Genomic DNA, 21410 nt, shown 5'->3' on the forward strand with positions numbered 1-21410 from the left:
GTGAGCTGTGGACTGAGCCCAAGGACCTTAGATTATCTGACAGAAAACAAAATGGGATTCTTTTTTTTTTTTCCTTCAACTTGCAGGGGTCAAAAATTTATTTTTGACCCCTACAAGACAATTCTATAAGTACTCCCAGTTTTCTTGATGGAAAATGCATTTAAAGTCCAACTTGGATGCATTTCATTTTGTAGTACGGAGTCTGTCTTTCAATGACGCTTTAAAAAAATGTTTAATGCATCTCCTAGCTAATTTGAAGAGCACTACATTTTTAAAGTGGCAATTCTGAAACAATTACAGTGGTCTGACAGTTCCATTCTCAGCCTAAAGGATGCTACAGTATGAAGCTATAGAATCAAAATGAAAAAGCTACTCAGATATCCTTCCAAACAACAGTTCCCCACCTGAGACAAAGTAACTGAAACCCATGTGAAGTATTTCAAAACTTGCCCCCTACTGGATTTAGAAATATTCCAGGTATAAACCTCCTGTGTAAGAATATAAAAGGATCTGATCTGTAATTGATTGATCTCTTTTCTCTTAAAAAATATTTTTAGGGAAAAATATCATTAACTTTTTTATTTAGAAATATTTGAGATGTTCTGGATTCATACGGGAAGCTACACTTATCTGAAATCCAACAATGAAAGAAAAGTTCAAATGACTGGTATTTGGATTTTAACATTCTGCTCTAGACATTCACAAAAAGGAGATGAGTGGCAATAAAGCGTCAAAGATTTGTTTGAAGAAAAGCAATGATAACACAGCATGAAACCCTCAAATTAATAATTAAGTTTTCAGGGCTTTTCTTTAGCTCAGCTCAAACTACACCTTTTTACATATTTTACGTCTAAGATTCAATGCAGCATGAACAGCGAGCCAGGAAGTTGTGAGTTGTACGTATTATAAAAAAGTTAAAATGCTAAAATTGAGCAGAGCTTGAGAAGTCATCAATTCCTACACCCCTACTCTTCATGTCACCACCCATCTAAAGCTGCCATCTTACTGATGAAAATACAAAGCTGACAAAACTCACAGGACCACCAGCTCTTGGCAGAGTTGGGACTCAAACCAGCTGTCCAATCTCTCAAATCAATACCTTTCAGAGCAATTCTTTAGCTGTCATGCCCAGGCTGTCTCTAAATGTGCGTTTCTTATTATCTTATGTTTTTCCGTATTTGCATTTGGAGGGATAAAATGTTTGTCCACTTTGGTCTTTATTTAGTAACATTTGTCTGTTGAAGTACACCCAAACGGGGATGCCGACCAACATAACAAAGCTCAGTGAAGTGGTGTCTGGATTCTCACTGAAGCCCTGTGCGCTTTCTAATCTGGGTAACTATTATTTTCTTAATGAGGTAGTTTAGCCATTAAATAGTAGGTGCTGATTATGTGTACGATGGGCATAACTTAGGATACCAATTTGTGCTTACTGATGAAATGGACCCAATGATCTTTCATCTTCTTCTTGAGAAAAAATTCATTATGTTCTATATGATTAAAGCTTATATTTGAATTTAAAGCTTAAAACAATCACTTCAGTTATCCTAATTTTAAAAAATGTAAAAGATCTTGGGATAAACTAACTTTAAAAAATTACTAAGACCTTGTTTCTTTAGTGCAATTTTAGGTTCGCAGCAAAATTGAGGGGAAGGGATAGAGATTTCCCACATACCCCCTGCCCAGACACATGCACAGCGTCCCCTATTACCAACGACCCTCGCCGGATGGTACATTGGTTACGACTGACGAACCTACACTGACACACGTATAGTCACCCGAAGTCCACAGTTTACATTACGATTCACTCTTGGAGTTGTACATTGTATGGGTTTGAACAAATATGTAATGGCATGTTTCTATCATTAGAGTATCATTCAGAGTATTTTTCACTGCCTTAAAATTCCTCTGTGTTCTGCCTATTCATCCCTCCCTCATCCCCCAACAAACTTTTTATATGGAATTTACGAACACCATGAGTGGGGTTTTACCTTTGCCAATGCTGCTGGTGAACTGACTTTCTAAATACGGTTTCTTCTGTTGCACAGCTTGTATCAGGGACATTTTCCCTAGAACAATGTTTGCAGACAGTAACATTGACAGTGTCATGGCTCCAGATGCTTTTGTCTGTCGCAGCATTTGTACTCACCATCCCACTTGTTTGTTCTTTACCTTCTTTTCTCAAGAATGGCCAACAATATCTGAAAGGTAAGGAGTTAAGATTGTGTCATGTGTTATCTTTTCAAACAGTTGATCAAAAGCCACCATTAAAAACTCTGAGCAGGGGCTTCCCCGGTGGTGCAGTGGTTGAGAGTCCGCCTGCTGATGCAGGGGACGCGGGTTCGTGCCCCGGTCTGGGAAGATCCCACATGCCGCGGAGCGGCTGGGCCCATGAGCCATGGCCGCTGAGCCTGCGCGTCCGGAGCCTGTGCTCCGCCACGGGAGAGGCCACAACAGTGAGAGGCCCGTGTACAGCAAAAAAAAAAAAAAAAAACAAACTCTGAGCAACTACAAATTTTATCTAAATGTCTGTCAAGGATACATAAAAGGTGCAAAGAAGAATTCCTAGTTCCTCTTTCTTTCCATTCCCCACCTATTGACTGCAAATCTGGTGTTACCCAGGACTCTCGCCTTTCCTTATGTTAGGGAGGTCTCTGCCTTCAGAGAGCTGCTAGTTCTGAAAGGAATGAAGAAAATAAAGGTGGTCATCTTAGTTCAGTGCCTGGTTAAAATAACTGAACCTGGAGCAGAAAGAAAGAATTGGAAATATCAGTGACTTGTCAAATCCAAAGTGGAGAGGGGTGGAGCGATGGCCTTCATCAACAGAAGCGTGGGTAACGGTGCAGGGAGATTTGAGAATTTAGACCCTGCTTCCCTACCGATGGGTATTAACATTGGAAAGCGCAGGAAATTGCTATGATCATCAAAGGGATGTTTGCTGGGGTTGCTGCTCCTCACTAACAAAATTCACTAAAAAAAAGAAGAAGAAATCTTAAGATTATTTGCTTAAAAATCTAGATTGTATGTATTATCTTAATCTGAATTCTCAGAGCCCTTGTTATTTGCTTGACATTGCTGCTCATTGCTGGGGAGAGTGTCCCCCAAAGCCGTCCAGCCACAGTAAGCCCCTGAGTTCCTGTTTATCAAGCAAGACTGGTTTTTTATCAAGTGAGGATATAATTCCGGAAGTATAATGCTAGGTTTGTCACATGAGAATATATCTGTTACTTTCATTTTCTCAACATGGTTCTAAATGCGGGGATACCATTAGTCAACTCAATAGATTAAAAACCCTGCACTACTTGGACCAGAGTGGAAGTAAAAGAGAAGTGATTAGATTGGGATATATGGTCAATGTAGAGCCAGTAAGGTTTGCTGACGGACTGAATGCCAGCTGTGAAGTAAAGAGTCAATGATAGCTCCAAGATTTTTGGCCCAAGAAAATTGGAAGGATGGCAATGCCAATGAAGAGATGGGGGAAGATTTCTTACAGAGATGATTTCAAGAGGCAAGAGGTGCCTGGTAGCCATCCAGAGAGAAATATTGAATTGGTGGTTAGAAAGGGAAGCTTGGGATTTAACAAGGGAGGTTTATGCCCTAGATCTGTGTTAGGTGTCACCAGGATACAGCTGGTAATTAATGCCATTGAAACTGATGAGGTCACCAAAAAATTGAGTGCAGTCAGAGAAAGAGACAAGGTCAAAGACTGAGCCTTGAGGCATTATAAACTTCAGAACTTAGAAAGATGCTTTTGTAATGTGTTATTTTGTCTTAATCACTGCTCCTTTTTTTATTCCTTGTATGAAATTCCCAATCAATACCCATAAGAAGAGCAACACATTTAATCCGCATTACAAGGGGAGAGAGGAACATGGGTGCTACAAGCCAAGACTTGGCGTCTTAAATTTACGTTAATGAATATTAAATAAAACTAAATATCCATTTCCTCAGCTGTATTAGCCACATTTCAAGGACGCAGCATATGGCTGGCTAGTGGCTATTGTACTGGCTGGCACAGATGTGGAATATTTACGTCATTGCAGAAAATTCTGTTGGACAGCACAGCTCCAGACTGTTGATTTTGTGCTAATTAGGAAAAGCTACTTCCTCCCAGAAAGATGCTGCCTGGGTAATGGAGTCTGTGGTGGATTTTGCTTATCCCTGTCTACGCCTACAGCAACTCTGGGTAGCAGATTTGTAGGTAGCATGAAAATTCTTGAATCGTTGAGATAGTCTAGGAGAGTTGAGAGAAAGGAAATAAAAAAGGAAGGTACTAGGAACAGTGCTGTTGAATAGAGCAAGCTTAGAAAATTTAGAGGCAGTTTGGTAAATTTGTCTACAACCTATGGATCATGGAGTCTGAGTCAGTGATTTATGAATAGTACTTTCAAAATGGGAACAACTTCCCTATTAAATGCCAACAGGAGCTGACTTCTGTATGTGCTGTGAAAATGTCTTCTTCTTTGATATGTTTTACATGATATCTCTGTATTTCCCTTGTTTACTGTTAGAAATCTGTGTCTACTTAAAACGTCTACAAGTGGGTTGCCAAGCGCACGCATTAGAAAGAACAAAGCTCTTTCTGGTTTTAGTCTACAAAACTGCCGGCACAGTGTCCCAGGTAAACAATGAAAGCTCTTCCTTCTGATTGACAATCAACAAATGTGCGCTAGGGTTTCACGTCTCATATCTGATATGTGCTTTGCTGTCTAGTGTTTTGCCATTCTTCATTCTACCGTGACACTGATTTCTTGGGAGAAGAACTGGACATTGTTGACGTGGACGGGCACGAAGCCTGCCAGAAAACATGTACCAACAGCATCCGCTGTCAATTTTTTACCTATTCTCCATCTCAAGAACCTTGCAACGGGGGGAAGTAAGACGTATGATGAGTTCCACAGATGCTCCTGCCCCATCTAGCTGCAGGGAGGAATTATGTTTATACCATTTTGTTTCCAACCTGCAGGGGTAAATGCTACTTAAAACTTTCTGCAAATGGATCTCCAACTAAAATACTTCATGGGAGAGGAAACATCTCTGGATATACGTTAAGGTTATGTAAAATGGATAATGGTGAGTTTAATGTCACTTGAAAAAATACATCCCCTGTATACTGAGTATGTCATGACTAAGAGAGTCAGTAGTAGCTACAGAGGGGAGAAAATTAGTAAAGTAATGAACTTAGATGCAATTTTCTGTTATTTTCACTGCTATCACTCAGGCTGACCTGTTTTAAAGGTAAATATTGGGCTTTGACTAAACTCTGTTGCGTGGCATTAACTGAATATGTGTTATAATTTGATACATTTGTATAACCAGTATTTCCTGGTGAGACTCAGGCTCAGCCCAAATTTTGATGTCTGATTGTTGTTATAAGGTCAATAATCTTTCTTATTACCCTTTAAAATAGAAATATCAACCAGCATCTTGGTTAATCAGATTAGTCATTTTCTTTCTATTGGCTATTACTTGATCTTTAATTCAAACATAGTCATCATATGTTTGGAAAATTATCTATCTGTGCAAGAAATACTCAAGTGGCTCCTTCTCCAGGGCCTTTAGATTTCCTGCAAGTGTTCTGCATATTTATGAATATTAGCAAAAGTTACAGTAAAACCTTATTAATTTGTAACAATGAGTATAGTAGGGTGGAAATAGAAAGATTGTCTATATTAAACAAGACCTATAATAACATAAAAATCATAGTGCACATCAGATCAGCAGTGCTTCCATTCCAGTGGCCAATTTCTGAGCATAGAAACAAAAGATGGTTTGTAGGCAAACAACACTGTGTAAGGGATGAAACAGGAAAGAGCCTAATACACACATTCCTCTCTAAATTATTGTAATAACCTATTATGACTTTAATGTTCATTGACTTACATACACTACATGTTTTTAGACTTTTACTGTTTACTGCCCAATATTATAATGCAGTATAAATTAAGTTGCAACTGAGATTTAATGAGTGAAATGGAAGTGATAATTATGCTTTGTCGTAGATTTCAAAGTATGAAAATCTTCCGTGTCAGAAATATTGGCTCTACTGAGAGGTGAATAAATCCTTAACTTCTGAGAACTTGTTTTGTATAATAGAACATACAATATGACTGTATACTGTGTCCAATGCTAGCATCCTAGCTGGGAAATTCTGCCTTTCTAGGGCTTAGAGGGGCTCTGATGGGAATCTGGATGGCTCTAGCTTCTTTAAAAAGACAGTAAATTGAGTTGTATCTCATACATTCTCTGTTTTTCTTACAATAAACTTACCTAAGACAAGAAGGAGTATTTACAATCATTCTGTTGTCTTGGTTCTACCAAGCAATAGAAAGGATGCAGCAAATTTTGCTGTTAGTGATGTTGACATAGTTTAAAAAAGGGAACCAGCACTTATACCTTTAATTGCAGAATTCATTCTCTACCCTCCTTCCTGCTCTTTTCTAATGAATCTAGGGACTCTGGTCTCTAGAGGTTACAGAATAAATCAGGGGTAGATTAATAGCTAAAGCAGAAAATATAAGATAAAGGAAAATAAAATCTGATGTCTTTTTAGTGCATCTTCTGAAATAAGTGAAACTAGATAATTAGGTTTTGCTGCATTATATTAGATGAAATAATACCCTAAAATGAGAGGGAATATCTAACTGAGATGTTTATCATATCTTGTACTGTCATTTGTCTACGCTATAACTTAACTTTGTGAAGATACAGAGCAATTGCCATTCAAAGAAACATCTCTTAACACAAAATGTAAGGCTAAAAACAAATATTTAAAGCATTTTTTTGAACTGAAACCAAATAGAACGAACACCAAGACCTATAACTCATCTTAATAAGGTCTTTATTTAGTTGTTCTTAATATATTTTAGTTACTGATCTATTAATTTTCTAAGGCAAGAAAGAAAACAGAAGGGTGAGTTTGAATCAAAGTCCTTGGAAACATCAAAGGTTGAGCAGAAAACCCCAGTCTGTCAACAAGACCAAAGGGCAGACGCAGCTCACAAACAGAAGAGCAGCCAGGTCTGGGTGTGGGTAGAGCAGGAGTGACTGGGACCAAAAGGCAGCTGGAATGGAAGGGGATGGGGAGGAACTGGACAAAGGCCACAAACTGAGTGGAAGGTGCTGAACTTTTCTTTGTAACAGTAGTTCTTAAACGTTAGTGAGGCTGATTAAAACTCAGATGACTAGGGTCCACTGTCAGAGTTTCTGATTCACTACGTCTGAGGTGGCTCTCACGAATTTGCACTTCTAACAAATTCTCAGGTGATGCCATTGGTCGGGGGCCACACTTGACAACCATTGCTTTAAGAGAACCATTGAGGTTAGCATTTGATGGAGGGTAAGACTGCCTTGCCGCCCCAGATGAGGCATTACCTGGGGGCATGCGATTACAAGGTGACTCATCATTCAGTTTTTATGTGCATGTTGTGCTTTGCCAACTTGATTCTAAAGTGTCTTCAAGTCAAGGTCATGGTAAATTATTGAATCCAGGGAAGGTTTTTTTCCCTGTGTGCCTGAAGGAACATAACTACTGTTGGAAAATGAAGATGTAGGAACGAACTCACTGCAATCCTTCTGTTGTAGCGTGTACAACGAAAATCAAGCCCAGAATTGTTGGAGGAACCAAGTCTGTTCTTGGAGAGTGGCCATGGCAGATAACTTTGTACATCACATCACCCACCCAGAGACACCTGTGCGGAGGCTCCATCATCGGAAACCAGTGGATATTAACAGCTGCTCATTGTTTCAGCGAGTCAGTACCACTGCTGTTTTTACTTGTTCACCATACTCACACATATATTAAATGTATCCCTAGTATTTTAGTACAATTTTAAAGATGTAATTATCCTATTTGCCAAATTAATTTTCTGTCTTTAGTGATAAAAAGCAAAAAGGAAGAGCCACTCATGATCTACCAGCATCAGAACAGGTGCAGGAACATGGCTGTTTGACTTCATAATATTCCATTTTTCCAGTTAAATGTACACACATCCCCAGGGGAGCTCTGGTTATTTCCTATTAAGAGCGTATCATCTTCTGTGCACTGTCTGGGCATTGGGTCCAGAACTAAACTCGGAGACAATTTCCTGCTCCCTGAATCTAATTTCCCATTTATTCCCCCACTTCTTCTCCCTCCCCCTCCCCCTCCCCCCTCCGTCTTCTCCCTTGTCCTCAATCTCTCCCTTCCTTCTTCTCCTTCTTCTTCTTCTCCTTCTTCTCCTTCTCCTTCTTCTCCTTCTCCTCTTCCTCTTCTTCCTCTGCTTCTTTCTCTCTCTCTCCTCTCTCATTCTCCCTCCATCTCTCTCTCTTTCTCTCCCGCTGTGTTTCTAGACCCATAAGGAAGAGTTTATTGTACATCATCAAACTGGATTCCCTACTTAAGTCAATTTCAATACTGGTAAACTTAGCAGCTCCATCGGGAGAGCATTCAGAGTATATGTAACCCAGGGAATTTTAGCTGGCCAAACTTCCTCTTTGCACCTCAGTATCTTCTGGGTTGTTTCCAGACACAGTTTTGTGTTTTTGTTTATCAGTATGCAACTTACTCATATTATTACTCAAAGATTCATTTGAGGTCAATAGTCTCTTTTACCCTTTACATATGGGAAAATGGAGTACCAGAAAGTCCAAGAGAATTTCTCAGGGTCGCAGCCAACGACCCCAGCAATGAAAGTAAAACCCAGAACTTTTTTTCTTTTATGTGTGTGTGTGTGTGTGTGTGAGTGTGTGTTGAAAGGCAGAAAAAGTATTCATTGATTTTTGTGTCTTTAACATAAGGCAAATGACAGCCCAGGACATTCCATATAGGAGGACTATGTGACTGAAAAATCTTAGCATAAAATCACTTCTTTCCACTTAAAAGCCCACCGTTGGCAGAAAATATTACCTAGTTAGTAACAGTCAGTCAAATAGCACTGTACCTCAAATGCTTGGGAATTATTCGGTAAAGGAACTTCCTTTTCCTCGACTGCTTACTCCTTAGGGTAGAGTCACCTAAAGCTTTGCGTGTCTATAGTGGCATCTTAAACCAAGAAGAAATAAAAGAGGATACATCTTTCTTTGGAGTTCAAGAAATAATAATTCATGATCAGTATGAAATGGCAGAAAGTGGATATGATATCGCCTTGTTGAAACTGGAAATGACAATGAATTACACAGGTATGGAAAATTTTAAACAGAAAGCTGTCTACAGTGACTACATGGAGACGATGTTTCACGCTCCCAGATTCACGGCCAGACCCTGGCAATCTCTCCGTGTGTTATTACCATGAAAGGGGGAGGGGTAACGAGTTAGTCTTAAGACTGTTGGGGGGAGGGGGTGCCGAGCTAGTCTTAAGACTGTTGGGGGGAGGGGGTGCCGGGCTAGTCTTAAGACTGTTGTGCTTTCCTGACGGCTGCATCTTATTTTGGGGTGTGGGTGAAATGGTAGGTTGTCCCCAGGCTTCTTCAGATGCACAGAATGACATAACTTGATAATATACTGGAATATGAAAGAGGATTTTTATCTGCTTTTTAAGGAAGAAAGGATTGTGGGTCAGAATGATGAAGCAATTTCTACAGGGCCACAGGCCTCGCGAGAGTGACAGAGTTAGTGGAGAGGGCTGTGGCTTGTCTCTCTCGTTCCCTCATCCTGGGATGTGTGACAGATAACGCTGAACACGAGGGATGAAAATGTATGACGAGGAGACAAAAAAAAAGAATATAATAAATAGGGAACACACGAAATAATGGAACATGAAGGAAGTTTTTCCTGGGAAAGAAGATGTATTTTGTTTCTGATCATTAAACTGTGATTTTTAAAATTTAGATTCTCAACGACCCATCTGCCTACCTTCCAAAGGAGATAGAAATGTGACGTATACTGAGTGCTGGGTGACTGGATGGGGGTACAAAAAATTAAGAGGTAAGAAATGATGTTTCTCTGTGTGCTCCAGCTCTAGATACAGAACACAATTTAGTCGTAAGCTTTTCCGCTATATCAATTCATACAGCTAAAATGAGAGTAAAATAATAATATTATTCAATTGCAGAAAACATATTAATAAAGATGGAAAGACAAAAATCACTGAAGTGAAGACGACACCTCGTCTGTTTGACTGGAAATTTTAAATATGACAATTTCTTTAAAGACATTGTTTTTAATGCAGTTTAATTCAAAACCTAGCACTTTTCAGTAAATGTCTTAGCCTGTTATCCAATTATTTTCTCTGGGAAGTAATTCCAGTTAGAGCCGTAATTAATTTTGGACTTAATTAACATTAACAAAACGGTACTCACAATAGTGAGAATAACATCTTCTCTATACTCTGTAATTATAAAAGATCTATGAAGTAAACCTAATATTTTTTTCCTTCTGGATTTTTAGATAGGTATGGTTTTGATTTTAAATACATATATTTAAATTTGTATATATATTATATATAAGTAGTTGTTCCATTAACAAACTAAAAATTTTTTTCAGACAAAATACTCAATACTCTCCAGAAAGCCCGGGTACCCTTGGTGACAAATGAAGAATGCCAGGCAGGATACAGAGGGCATAAAATAACTAATAAGATGGTCTGCGCAGGCTACAAAGAAGGAGGGAAGGATGCCTGCAAGGTAACAGTGTTCTCAGCCAACTGAATACACTCACATTAGAATGTTTCATGCATTTTTAAAGCAGTCTTCTGCCAATGAGTGGGGAACACAGTGGATTTGTTTTCCTAACCCTGAAATCTGATAGACTGAGGGAAAAACAAGAAATCCTGTTCTTTGAAGTTTATTAAAGGGCCAAGACAGAATTTTAGGTGAAATCACTCTGATGAAAGTGTATTTAAGATGAGAAGTGTCTGAACTGATCTGCGTGCCTTTTCTTTCCTCCATTTGTCATAGGGAGATTCGGGGGGCCCCCTGTCTTGTAAGCACAACGAGGTCTGGCACTTGGTAGGCATCACGAGCTGGGGCGAAGGCTGTGGCCAAAGGGAGCGACCAGGTGTTTACACCAACGTGGTCGAGTACGTGGACTGGATTTTGGAGAAAACGCAAAGCAGCTTGAAAGAGTCCCCAGATGCCATTTGACTCCCTGAAGGGTAAGCCAGGTTATTCCCTGGAAGAGGGTTTGGATTTCACCCAAGAAGACACTGCACCGTCATCTTCCTCCACAGGCTACAATTCTGAGACTGTAACAGATTGAAGGGGCTTGGTATTGTTAAGAACACACCAAACCTGTCATTTGCAATGCCCCCAGTTCCGCCATCAGCAGAGGGTGATCAGCACCCAGTCTCTTGCTCGCTGGTTGCACCTTTCCTGAGCAAAATGAATACTATAAGATTAAGATATTTGAGGATGAAAACATACCCAGATAGACCAGAAAAGAATCAGGTAGTGGCACCAAAGGATCAGGTAGAACTGCTCAAAGAAACCACTGTAAAAAGATTTGTTAAATGAAAAATGGGAACTAGAGAAAATGGAAACAAGGGCAGTCACCATCAAATCGCGAGACTCTGGGCTCTGCGTACATGCACACATCTCTTTTGTAAAGAAAGAACTTGACTGAATTTGATGGCAGGTTTTCAGAATAATCAAGAATTCTTGTCACGTCATTTTTTAATATTTTTAGAATTAGTTTGGGTGGAGACAAGCTATGAGTGAGTGTGAATGTGGGTTCCAGAATTTCTGTATGGGAAAGGATTAAAAGCAGCAATTCACCTGGAAGTGGGACGTTAGGGGACGAATCTTAAAGGTGTTCTTGCCTAGAAAACTATTTGTGCGTAGATTTCATATTTATTTGCATAGTTTTGGGTAGGGGAGGGCTGATGAAGATGAGGGGCTAAGCTAAAGACCTCCTAAAATAAGCTGCCTCTGTGAGTGTGGGTTTACAAATCTACGTTTATAGATGATAAATGTATTGACAGAAATCAAAATAAAATACATCCATACTACGGGGAAAACGATTTGGGAATAAATGGATGGTTACAGTAACGTCTTCAGCATCTTGAAAGTATTCTCAGTACTGGGGTGTTCCCTGTAAATATTTACCTGGTTATATAGTGCAAATATTCACCTGGTTATTGTTGCTGATATAGTTTCATAATCTAGAATTTTCGTTGTCTCCACCAGTTTTCAATCCGTGTCAACCACTTATGCCAATATTCAATCCAATATGTGCAGTATTTCTTGAACAGACTGAGCTGGTGGGATACAGTAGTGAGCCAATAAATAGATCCCTACCTTCCTGAACCTTCCGGTCTAGCTAGCAGGAGCCACAAAAATAAAATAATTACACATGTATAAAATATATGATATAATTGTAAATGGAAATGAGAGGGAAGCACAGGGTTCTATGAGAAGTTAAGGAAGAAGAGAGTTTAGGGAAGGTTCAAAGACTGGGATAAAAAGGAATTTGTCTGAGGAAGAAACAATAAAAACAAAAGCAAACAAACAAACAAAACCCCCAGAATCAAACAACTGGAATGGCAATAAGGCCTGAGCTACTGTCCTACCTCATCAAAGACTCAGGGAAACTCTGATCCATTCTGATAAAGAGGCATGTCCCCAACTGGTCCTGTTCAGACCCACTTCTCCCTTTACCTTGTGGGTCCTGCCTTGTCCTCTAATATTCCTTTCTTATGGGCTTTTCCCACATCCTCCATCAACCTGAGTCAGAATGGGCCTTTCCCTGTCCTTGTACGAGAGAATTTTCTACATTCTGGTTAATGTCTTTAAAATTCACATTTAGAGAATTTACCTACTGCCCTGAGGCTCCAGCAGCAGTGAATGGTGGTCCTGTGCTGAGGCAATGGTTTCCTTTCTTAGCCTGCCTCTCCATGAGACGTTCTGAGGCCGCCAGGTACCCTGAGGAAGGCTTCTCTGGGGGCCTCTCCCTACATCCAACCCATTTCCCTCACGGGGTATGTACGCGGTGCTCATTCATCAGAGCAGGGCAAGCTTCTATCTTTCTTTCTGTCCTTCCCAAAGCCATCGACAAACTGAAACTAACTCTTCTGAGCAATTTTTCAATTAGGAATGTGACTGTGTGTGTGTGTGTGTGTGTGTGTGTGTGTGTGTGTGTGTGTGTGTGTGTCTGTCTGTCTGTCTGTCGGAGGGCGGGGGGAGAAGAGCTGGGGAGAGAGATGGAGAGAATGAAAAGGAATATTTCCAGTAACCACAATACTTAACACACACTCAGCCTCACTGCCTCTCTTGATGATCCCTCATCTTCAGATATAGTTTTAATTTCCTAGGGTTTCAGTAACAATTTGCCACTAACTGAATGCTTTAAAACAACAGAAATTCTTTCTTTCCCAGTTCTGAAGGCTAGAAGCCTGAAATCCCTCTGAAGGCTAGAAGCCCCCTCTGAGGCCCGCAGGGGAGGGTCCTTCCTGGCCTCTTCCAGCTCTGGTAGCCCTAGGCCTTCCTTGGCTTGTGACAGCACCACTCTGATCTCTGCCTCTGTCTTTACATGGCCTTGTCTCCTGGGTCTCTCCGCCTCTTCTCATAAGGACACCAGTCACATTGGATTAAGTGCTCACCCAACTGTGTAGAAGTATGTGCTACATGAAGTACAGAAATTATTGTCATTATCCATTTAGTTCAGACTTTCCAAGAAGAGACTATATTTAAAATACCCGCTGCAGCAACTGGCACAAAACAGATATTCAATGAACAGTTGTCTCTCTTTTGCCCTTAAGCATCAGACAGTTTTATTATAAACGTCGTAGTATGTGGTGGGATTCCCAGGTGGAGATTATGATTGTGCATGTATGTGTTTGCTTTACTTGCTCTTTCTAAAGAAGTGTCAACATTTATCTTTTATCTACTTAGGCAGCTTCCCCACTGCACCCAACACCCCCGGGGAACGTGTGCACACTTTGTAACTCCAAGAAACTTTCAAAGGACACTGTGCTGTACCCAGGCAGAAACTTCCATATCCTGTGAGGGTCTGTGTTAATGCTCAGACACTGTGAAATAAACAGTCAACGGGCACTCGCGACCTTGGTTGGGAAGGTACCTTAAAAAAGAATACGGGGGGCCTTCAAGATGGCGGAGGAGTAAGACGCAGAGATCACCTTCCTCCCCACAAATACATCAGAAATACATCCACACGTGGAACAACTCCTACAGAACACCTACTGGACGCTGGCAGAAGACCTCAGACCTCCCAAAAGGCAAGAAACTCCCCACGTACCTGGGTAGGGCAAAAGGAAAAAGAAAAAACAGAGGCAAAAGAATAGGGACGGGACCTGCACCAGTGGGAGGGAGCTGTGAAGGAGGAAAGGTTTCCACACACTAGAAGCCCCTTCACGGGCGGAGACTGTGGGTGGTGGTGGGGGGGAAGCTTCGGAGCCGCGGAGGAGAGCGCAGCTACGGGGGTGCGGAGGGCAAAGCGGAGAGATTCCCACACAGAGGATCGGTGCCGACGAGCACTCACCAGCCCGAGAGGCTTGTCTGCTCACCCGCCGGGGCGGGCGGGGCTGGGAGCTGAGGATCGGGCTTCGGTATGAGCGCAGGGAGAGGACTGGGGTTGGTGGCGTGAACACAGCCTGCAGAGGGCTAGTGCGCCACGGCTAGGCTAGTCGGGAGGGAGTCTGGGGAAAAGTCTGGACCTGCCAAAGAGGCAGGAGACTTTTTCTTCCCTCTTTGTTTCCTGGTGTGCGAGGAGAGGGGATTAAGAGCGCTGCTTAAAGGAGCTCCAGAAACGGGCGAGAGCCGCGGCTAAAAGCGCGGACCCCAGAGACAGGCATGAGATGCTAAGGCTGCTGCTGCTGCCACCAAGAAGCCTGTGTGCAAGCACAGGTCACTCTCCACGCCCGCCTTCCCGGGAGCCTGTGCAGCCCGCCACTGCCAGGGTCCCGGGATCCAGGGACAACTTCCCCGGGAGAACGCATGGCGCGCCTCAGGCTGGTGCAACGTCACGCCGGCCTCTGCCGCTGCAGGCTCGCCCCGCATCCATACCCCTCCCTCTCTGCGGCCTGAGTGAGCCAGAGCCCCCGAATTAGCGGCTCCTTTAACCCCGTCCTGTCTGAGCGAAGAACAGACGCCCTCCGCTGACGTACATGCAGAGGTGGGGCCAAATCCAAAGCTGAACCCCTGGAGCTGTGAGAACAAAGGAGAGAAAGGGAAATCTCTCCCAGCAGCCTCGGAGCAGTGGATTAAATCTCCACCATCAACTTTATGTACCTGCATCTGTGGAATACCTGAATAGACAACGAATCATCCCAAAATTGAGGCTGTGGAATCTGGATGCAACTGTAGACTTCGGGTTTGCTTTCTGCATCTAATTTGTTTCTGGTTTTATGTTTATCTTAGTTTGGTATTTAGAGTTTATTATCATTGGTAGATTTGTTTATTGATTTGGCTCTCTTCCTTTCTTTATATATAGATAAATGTGTCTTTTACTCTTTTTGTGAGTGTATATGTCTATGCTTCTTTGTGTGATTTTGTCTGTATAGTTTTGCTTTTTACCATTTGTCCTAGGGTTCTGTCTGTCCTTTTTTTTTTTTTTTCTAGTATAGTTTTTAGCACTTGTTATCATTGGTGGATTAGTTTTTTGGTTTGATTGCTCTCTTCTTTCTTGCTTGCTTTTTTGTTTTTTCTTTTTTTATTACTTTTTTCTTTTTAATAATAATTAATTATTTTCATTTTCATAACTTCCTTCCTTCCTTCCTTCCTTCCTTTCTTTCTCTCTTTCTCTCTTTTTTTCTCCCTTTTCTTCTGAGCCATGTGGCTGACAGGGTCTTGGTGCTCCAACCGGGAGTCAGGTCTGAGCCTCTGATGTGGAAGAGCTGAGTTTAGGACACTGGTCCACCAGAGACCTCCCAACCCCACGTAATATCAAATGGTGAAAGCTCTCCCAGAGATCTCCATCTCAACGCTAAGACCCAGCTCCACTCAATGACTAGCAAGGTACAGTGCTGGACACCCTATGCCAAACAACTAGCAAGACAGGAACACAACCCCACCCATTAGCAGAGAGGCTGCCTAAAATCATAATAAGTTCACAGACAACCCAAAACACACCACCAGACTCGTTCCTGCCCACCAGAAAGACAAGATCCAGCCTCATCCACCAGAACACAAGCACCAGTCCCCTCCACCAGGAAGCCTACACAGCCCACTGAAGCAACCTTACCCACTAGGGGCAGACACCAAAAACAATGGGAACTACGAACCTGAAGCCTGCAAAACGGAGACCCCAAACACAGTAAGTTAATCAAAACGAGAAGACAGAGAAATACACAGCAGATGAAGGACCAAGATAAAAACCCACCAGACCAAACAAATGAAGAGGAAATAGGCAGTCTACCTGAAAAAGAATTCAGAGTAATAATAGTAAAGATGATCAAAAATCTTGGAAATAGAATGGAGAAAATACAAGAAACGTTTAACAAGGACATAGAAGGACAAAAGAGCAAACAAACAATGATGAACAACACAATAAATTAAAAATTCTCTAGAAGAAATCAATAGCAGAATAACTGAGGCAGAAGAACGGATAAGTGACCTGGAAGATAAAATAGTGGAAATAACTACTGCAGAGCAGAATAAAGAAAAAAGAATGAAAAGAATTGAGGACAGTCTCAGAGACCTCTGGGACAACATTAAATGCAACAACATTTGAATTATAGGGGTCCTGGAAGAGGAAGAGATTAAAAAAGGGACTGAGAAAATATTTGAAGAGATTATACTTGAAAACTTCCCTAATATGGGAAAGGAAATAGTCAGTCAAGTCCAGGAAGCACAGAGTCCTACACAAGATAAAACCAAGGAGAAACACACCAAGATACATATTAATTAAACTATAAAAAATTAAATACAAAGAAAAAATATTAAAAGCAGCAAGGGAAAAACAACAAATAACATACAAGGGAATCCCCATAAGGTTAACAGCTGATCTTCTGGCAGAAACTCTGCAAGCCAGAAGGGAGTGGCAGGACATATTTAAAGTGATGAAAGGGAAAAACCTACAACCAAGAGTACTCTACCCAGCAAGGATCTCATTCAGATTTGACAGAGAAATTAAAACCTTTACAGACAAGCAAAAGCTAAGAGAATTCAGCACCATCAAACCAGCTTTACAACAAATGCTAAAGGAACTTCTCTAGGCAGAAAACACAGAGAAGGAAAAGACCTACAAAAACAAACCCAAAACAATTAAGAAAATGGTAATAAGAACATACATATCGATAACTACCTTAAATGTAAATGGATTAAATGCTCCAACCAAAAGACACAGACTGGCTGAATGGAGACAAAAACAAGACCCACATATATGCTGTCTACAAGAGACTCACTTCAGAACTAGGGACACATACAGACTGAAAGTGAGGGGATGGAAAAAGATATTCCATGCAAATGGAAATCAAAAGAAAGCTGGAATAGCAATTCTCATATCAGACAAAATGGACTTTAAAATAAAGACTATTACAAGAGACAAAGAAGGACACTACATAATGATCAAGGGATCGATCCAAGATGAGATAGCAATTGTAAATATTTATGCACCCAACATAGGAGCACCTCAATACATAAGGCAAATGCTAACAGCCATAAAACGGGAAATCGACAGTAACACAATCATAGTAGGGGACTTTAACACCCCACTTTCACCAATGGACAGATCATTCAAAATGAAAATAAATAAGGAAACACAAGTTTTAATTGATACATTAAACAAGATGTACTTAATTGATATTTATGGGACCTTCCATCCAAAAACAACAGAATACACTTTCTTCTCAAGTGCTCATGGAACATTCTCCAGGACAGATCATATCTTGGGTCACAAATCAAGCCTTGGTAAATTTTATTTATTTATTTTATTTTTTGCGGTACACGGGCCTCTCACTGTTGTGGCCTCTCCCATTGCGGAGCACAGGCTCCGGACGCGCAGGCTCAACGGCCATGGCTCATGGGCCCAGCCGCTCCGCGGCATGTGGGATCTTCCCGGACCGGGACATGAACCCGTGTCCCCTGCGTCGGCAGGCAGACTCTCAACCACTGCGCCACCAGGGAAGCCCGCCTTGGTAAATTTAAGAAACTTGAAATCGTTTCAAATATCTTTTCCGACCACAACACTATGAGACTACATATCAATTACAGGGAAAAAATTTGTAAAAAGTACAAACACATGGAGGCTAAACAATACAGTACTAAATAACCAAGAGATCACTGAAGAAGTCAAAGAGGAAATTAAAAAAAAAAAGTGAACAGCTTGTTAAGTGGATATCTTAGACTTAAAATTCAGTGGGCCCAGCAATTAGTATCATTAATAAATATAGTAACACCATTTTGACTAACAAGAATAAGAAAAGAATGCAAGTAAGAATATTACAATATGGGACTTCCTTGGTGGCGCAGTGGTTAAGAATCTGCCTGTCAATGCAGGGGACATGGGTTCCAGCCCTGGTCCGGGAAGATCCCACATGCCGTGGAGCAACTAAGCCCGTGTGCCACAACTACTGAGCCCGCATGCCACAACTACTGAAGCCCCCGTGCTCCCCAACAAGAGAAACTACCACAATGAGAAGCCTGTGCACCACAACAAAGAGGAGCCCCCGCTCGCAGCAACTAGAGAAAGCCTGCGCGCAGAAACAAAGACCCAATGCAGCCAAAAATAAATAAATAAGTTAATTAATTAAAAAAAAAAGAATATTACAATATGTCCCTCTTGTGGAGTGCCTGCTGTGTGTTTTACTCCTTGTACCACCATGCAAGATAAGGTATTATTATTATCATTATAACATAATATCATGTTGTTGCTTCTACAGGGGGAAAAAGAAAGAAAAGACAAGAAGTTTTGCAAGTATTTTCTGCTCAATTCTCCACTTTCCCTCTAGATGGCACTTTGATACCTCCTTTTGCCACATTTTAAACCATAGCATCTGGACAGAATGCATTTAATTTATAAGTAAACAAATTCTATGTATATGTAGTATCTGGAAACATTAGATCAAATCAACTGCTTCCAATTCAAAGTCGCTTGACTTTTCAAATATAATTGTTGTAAATATCGAGTCCCTAGACAGTAGTTTGTCTTTTAAACCACGTGCTCCAGAGCCCCCACCCCCCTTTGGGGACCCCTCACTTCCCCTTAGTGACTAACTACAGGAATCCTCAGCAGCGGGTGACACTGGGTCCTGGGTACCAAGGTGTGCTCCTAAAGACCTCTAGGACTGCAGAGGGAGTGATCAACTGTCTTCCACCAAGCCATTCCCGTTGTCACTTGCCACCTTGCTGAGTCACAAGCCTCAGGACTTCTTGCCATCTCTCTGTGGCTTCCCTTCAGCTGTTGCAGCGCTTTCTACCACCCCGCAACCGTCTGGTCATTTCCAGTCTCTTCCCCACCCTTGCTTTGCTCCACATGGGAACGGAATCCCCTCCCTTAATTACTCAGTATCGTAAAGATCACGATGCAATATTTAAAACAAACAAGCAAAAACCTTTGAGTTCTGAGGGCTTGGTGATAGGGAAAAAAAAAAGAAAAATACACCTCCCCTCAACACACACACACACACACACACACACACACACACACACACACACAACCCACGTTTGGAAGTGGATGGAGATACAACCACTCCAAGACTCCGTGAGTCAAGTTCCTCCTCAAGGTTTCCTTTCCGGCTGTGTTTCCCTGGCCCCCCAGCTTGCAGAGACCAGCTGGCTTGGGGCTGAAGCTTATACTATTTCACAACTTTGACAAAGAAACCCTCTTAGGGACAGAATGTGCATCAGTATTTGGGTTTGTCCACTATCTGTGGACAGAGAAAAGGCCTGGACTACAAATCTTCCCTGACTTGTGGACAGTGTCTAGTAAGTCGGCCAGCTGGCTAGTGACTTCAAAAAAAATTTAAAAACTGGTGGGAAGAAAATCTAGGGAAGAGTGATGTAGGTGCAAGTCGTGGAAAGGGCAGTGTGAAATCGTCAGAGCTTCCACGTGTGCCCACCAGAGGGCGCAGCAGTTAGTCTGTGAACGGAAGACTAATTCTAGACTCTAGAGTCTAGAATTGAGAAATTTCTTGACGCCTTAAATGTCATTCCCCTCGCTGTTCTACCTTAGTGTGTCTTCAATTTGTAGCCCTCGAGTTTTCAAAAATTACTGGAGTCCAGTGTTAGTTCGAGCACCCTATAAAAAATTGTTATTCCTACTAACCAGAGATACTTAAGTATTGTCAAGGGCAAGTTGTGCAGAGCCCATGAAAAGTGACAGGTACTACCTACCCGTCTTTATCTGGCTCCCACAAAGCTCTTTAGAAACTTCTACCCGCAAGCTGTGCCTGGACATCGCAGGGATGGGCTCGAAACACCTCGGCCACTACACCGTTAAACTAGAATCACCATCTGTGGAAGAAAAAAGATAGGTCCCTTCGTAAAGTGAGTCTAGATGGTGGCCCTCTGCTAAGAGGTGCCTGTTGGGCAGATATTTATTTGAGTGCCACATACTTGGGGGGAAATAAGGCCTTAGGAAGTCATATTTTATTCCAACATTGCCATTAAATTGTATATCTAAGGAAGAGAGTATAGTCTTAGAGTACACAGCAAACTTTCACATAAAAGTATTATTTCAGAGTGAATTTCAGCTCAAGATCTGACTTCTAAAGTTACCCCAGGCAACAACAGCCACAAAGCAGAGGACTCAAAGATGCTAATGCCAAAAATATTCGACTCTTAGCAACAAACTAACAAAATGAACTGTGTTGCCAACTAGCCAGTTCAGCCAAGAATAATCATTCCAATAGATTCTGAGGCCTGTAACTGTCATTTTATTCCTGAGCGTAAGAGACTGGGAAAGAAACTTTTAAAACGCAGTTGTTAATTATATGAATGGGACATGTTAAATGATGTTTCATTGGGAGAACTTATGAAAATGATATTATAGTTCAGATATTTTAATTTTTTTCTTTCAAAAACAATGAGTGAATCTAAAATATAATTAATGAATTTTAAAATAATGCCAACTTCTTTTTTTTAACATCTTTATTGGAGTATAATTGCTTTACAATGGTGTGTTAGTTTCTGCTGTATAAAAAAGTGAATCAGCTATACATATACATGTATCCCCATATCCCCTCCCTCTTGAGCCTCCCTACCACCCTCCCTATCCCACCCCTCTAGGTGGTCACAAAGCACTGAGCTGATCTCCCTGTGCTATGCGGCTGCTTCCCACTAGCTATCTATTTTACATTTGGTAGTGTATATATGTCCATGCCACTCTCTCACTTCGTCCCAGCTTACCCTTCCCTGTCTCCGCGTCCTCAAGTCTCTAGAGAAAGCCCACGTGCAGCAACAAAGACCCAATGCAGCCAAAAATAAAAAATGAATAAATAAATTTTTTTAAAATGAGATGAATACAGAATTGATAAGCCGGGACAGGAGCTCCAGCACCACCCGTGCCCCTGGAACAGAGACTGAGAAACCCCTGGGGC

At 41.4% G+C, this 21410-nt stretch overlaps 1 protein-coding gene across 1 annotated transcript; it reads left to right on the forward strand.

Annotated features, from left to right (window-relative positions):
* Window positions 1-2040: 2040 nt before the first annotated feature.
* On the forward strand, window positions 2041-11061 carry LOC101339479 (coagulation factor XI). The gene is made up of 9 exons (XM_019921238.3): window positions 2041-2208; window positions 4512-4621; window positions 4714-4876; window positions 4967-5073; window positions 7585-7753; window positions 8984-9159; window positions 9809-9904; window positions 10463-10602; window positions 10876-11061. Exons 1-9 carry the CDS (start codon window positions 2078-2080, stop codon window positions 11059-11061), a joined length of 1278 nt encoding a protein of 425 aa, XP_019776797.3. The 5' UTR covers window positions 2041-2077.
* The last annotated feature ends 10349 nt before the right edge of the window (window positions 11062-21410 follow it).

This window comes from Tursiops truncatus, chromosome 21, assembly GCF_011762595.2.
Source record: "Tursiops truncatus isolate mTurTru1 chromosome 21, mTurTru1.mat.Y, whole genome shotgun sequence".
In the NCBI taxonomy this organism is placed as follows: Eukaryota; Metazoa; Chordata; class Mammalia; order Artiodactyla; family Delphinidae; genus Tursiops; species Tursiops truncatus.

Bases quoted from the DNA above. Each gene is read 5' to 3' on its own strand.
- LOC101339479 (XM_019921238.3), top strand. From the start codon at position 2,078: ATGTTTGCAGACAGTAACATTGACAGTGTCATGGCTCCAGATGCTTTT. The intron at 2,209-4,511 runs GTAAGGAGTTAA...GTTTACTGTTAG, and splicing joins TGGCCAACAATATCTGAAAG to AAATCTGTGTCTACTTAAAA. The intron at 9,905-10,462 runs GTAAGAAATGAT...AATTTTTTTCAG, and splicing joins GGGGTACAAAAAATTAAGAG to ACAAAATACTCAATACTCTC.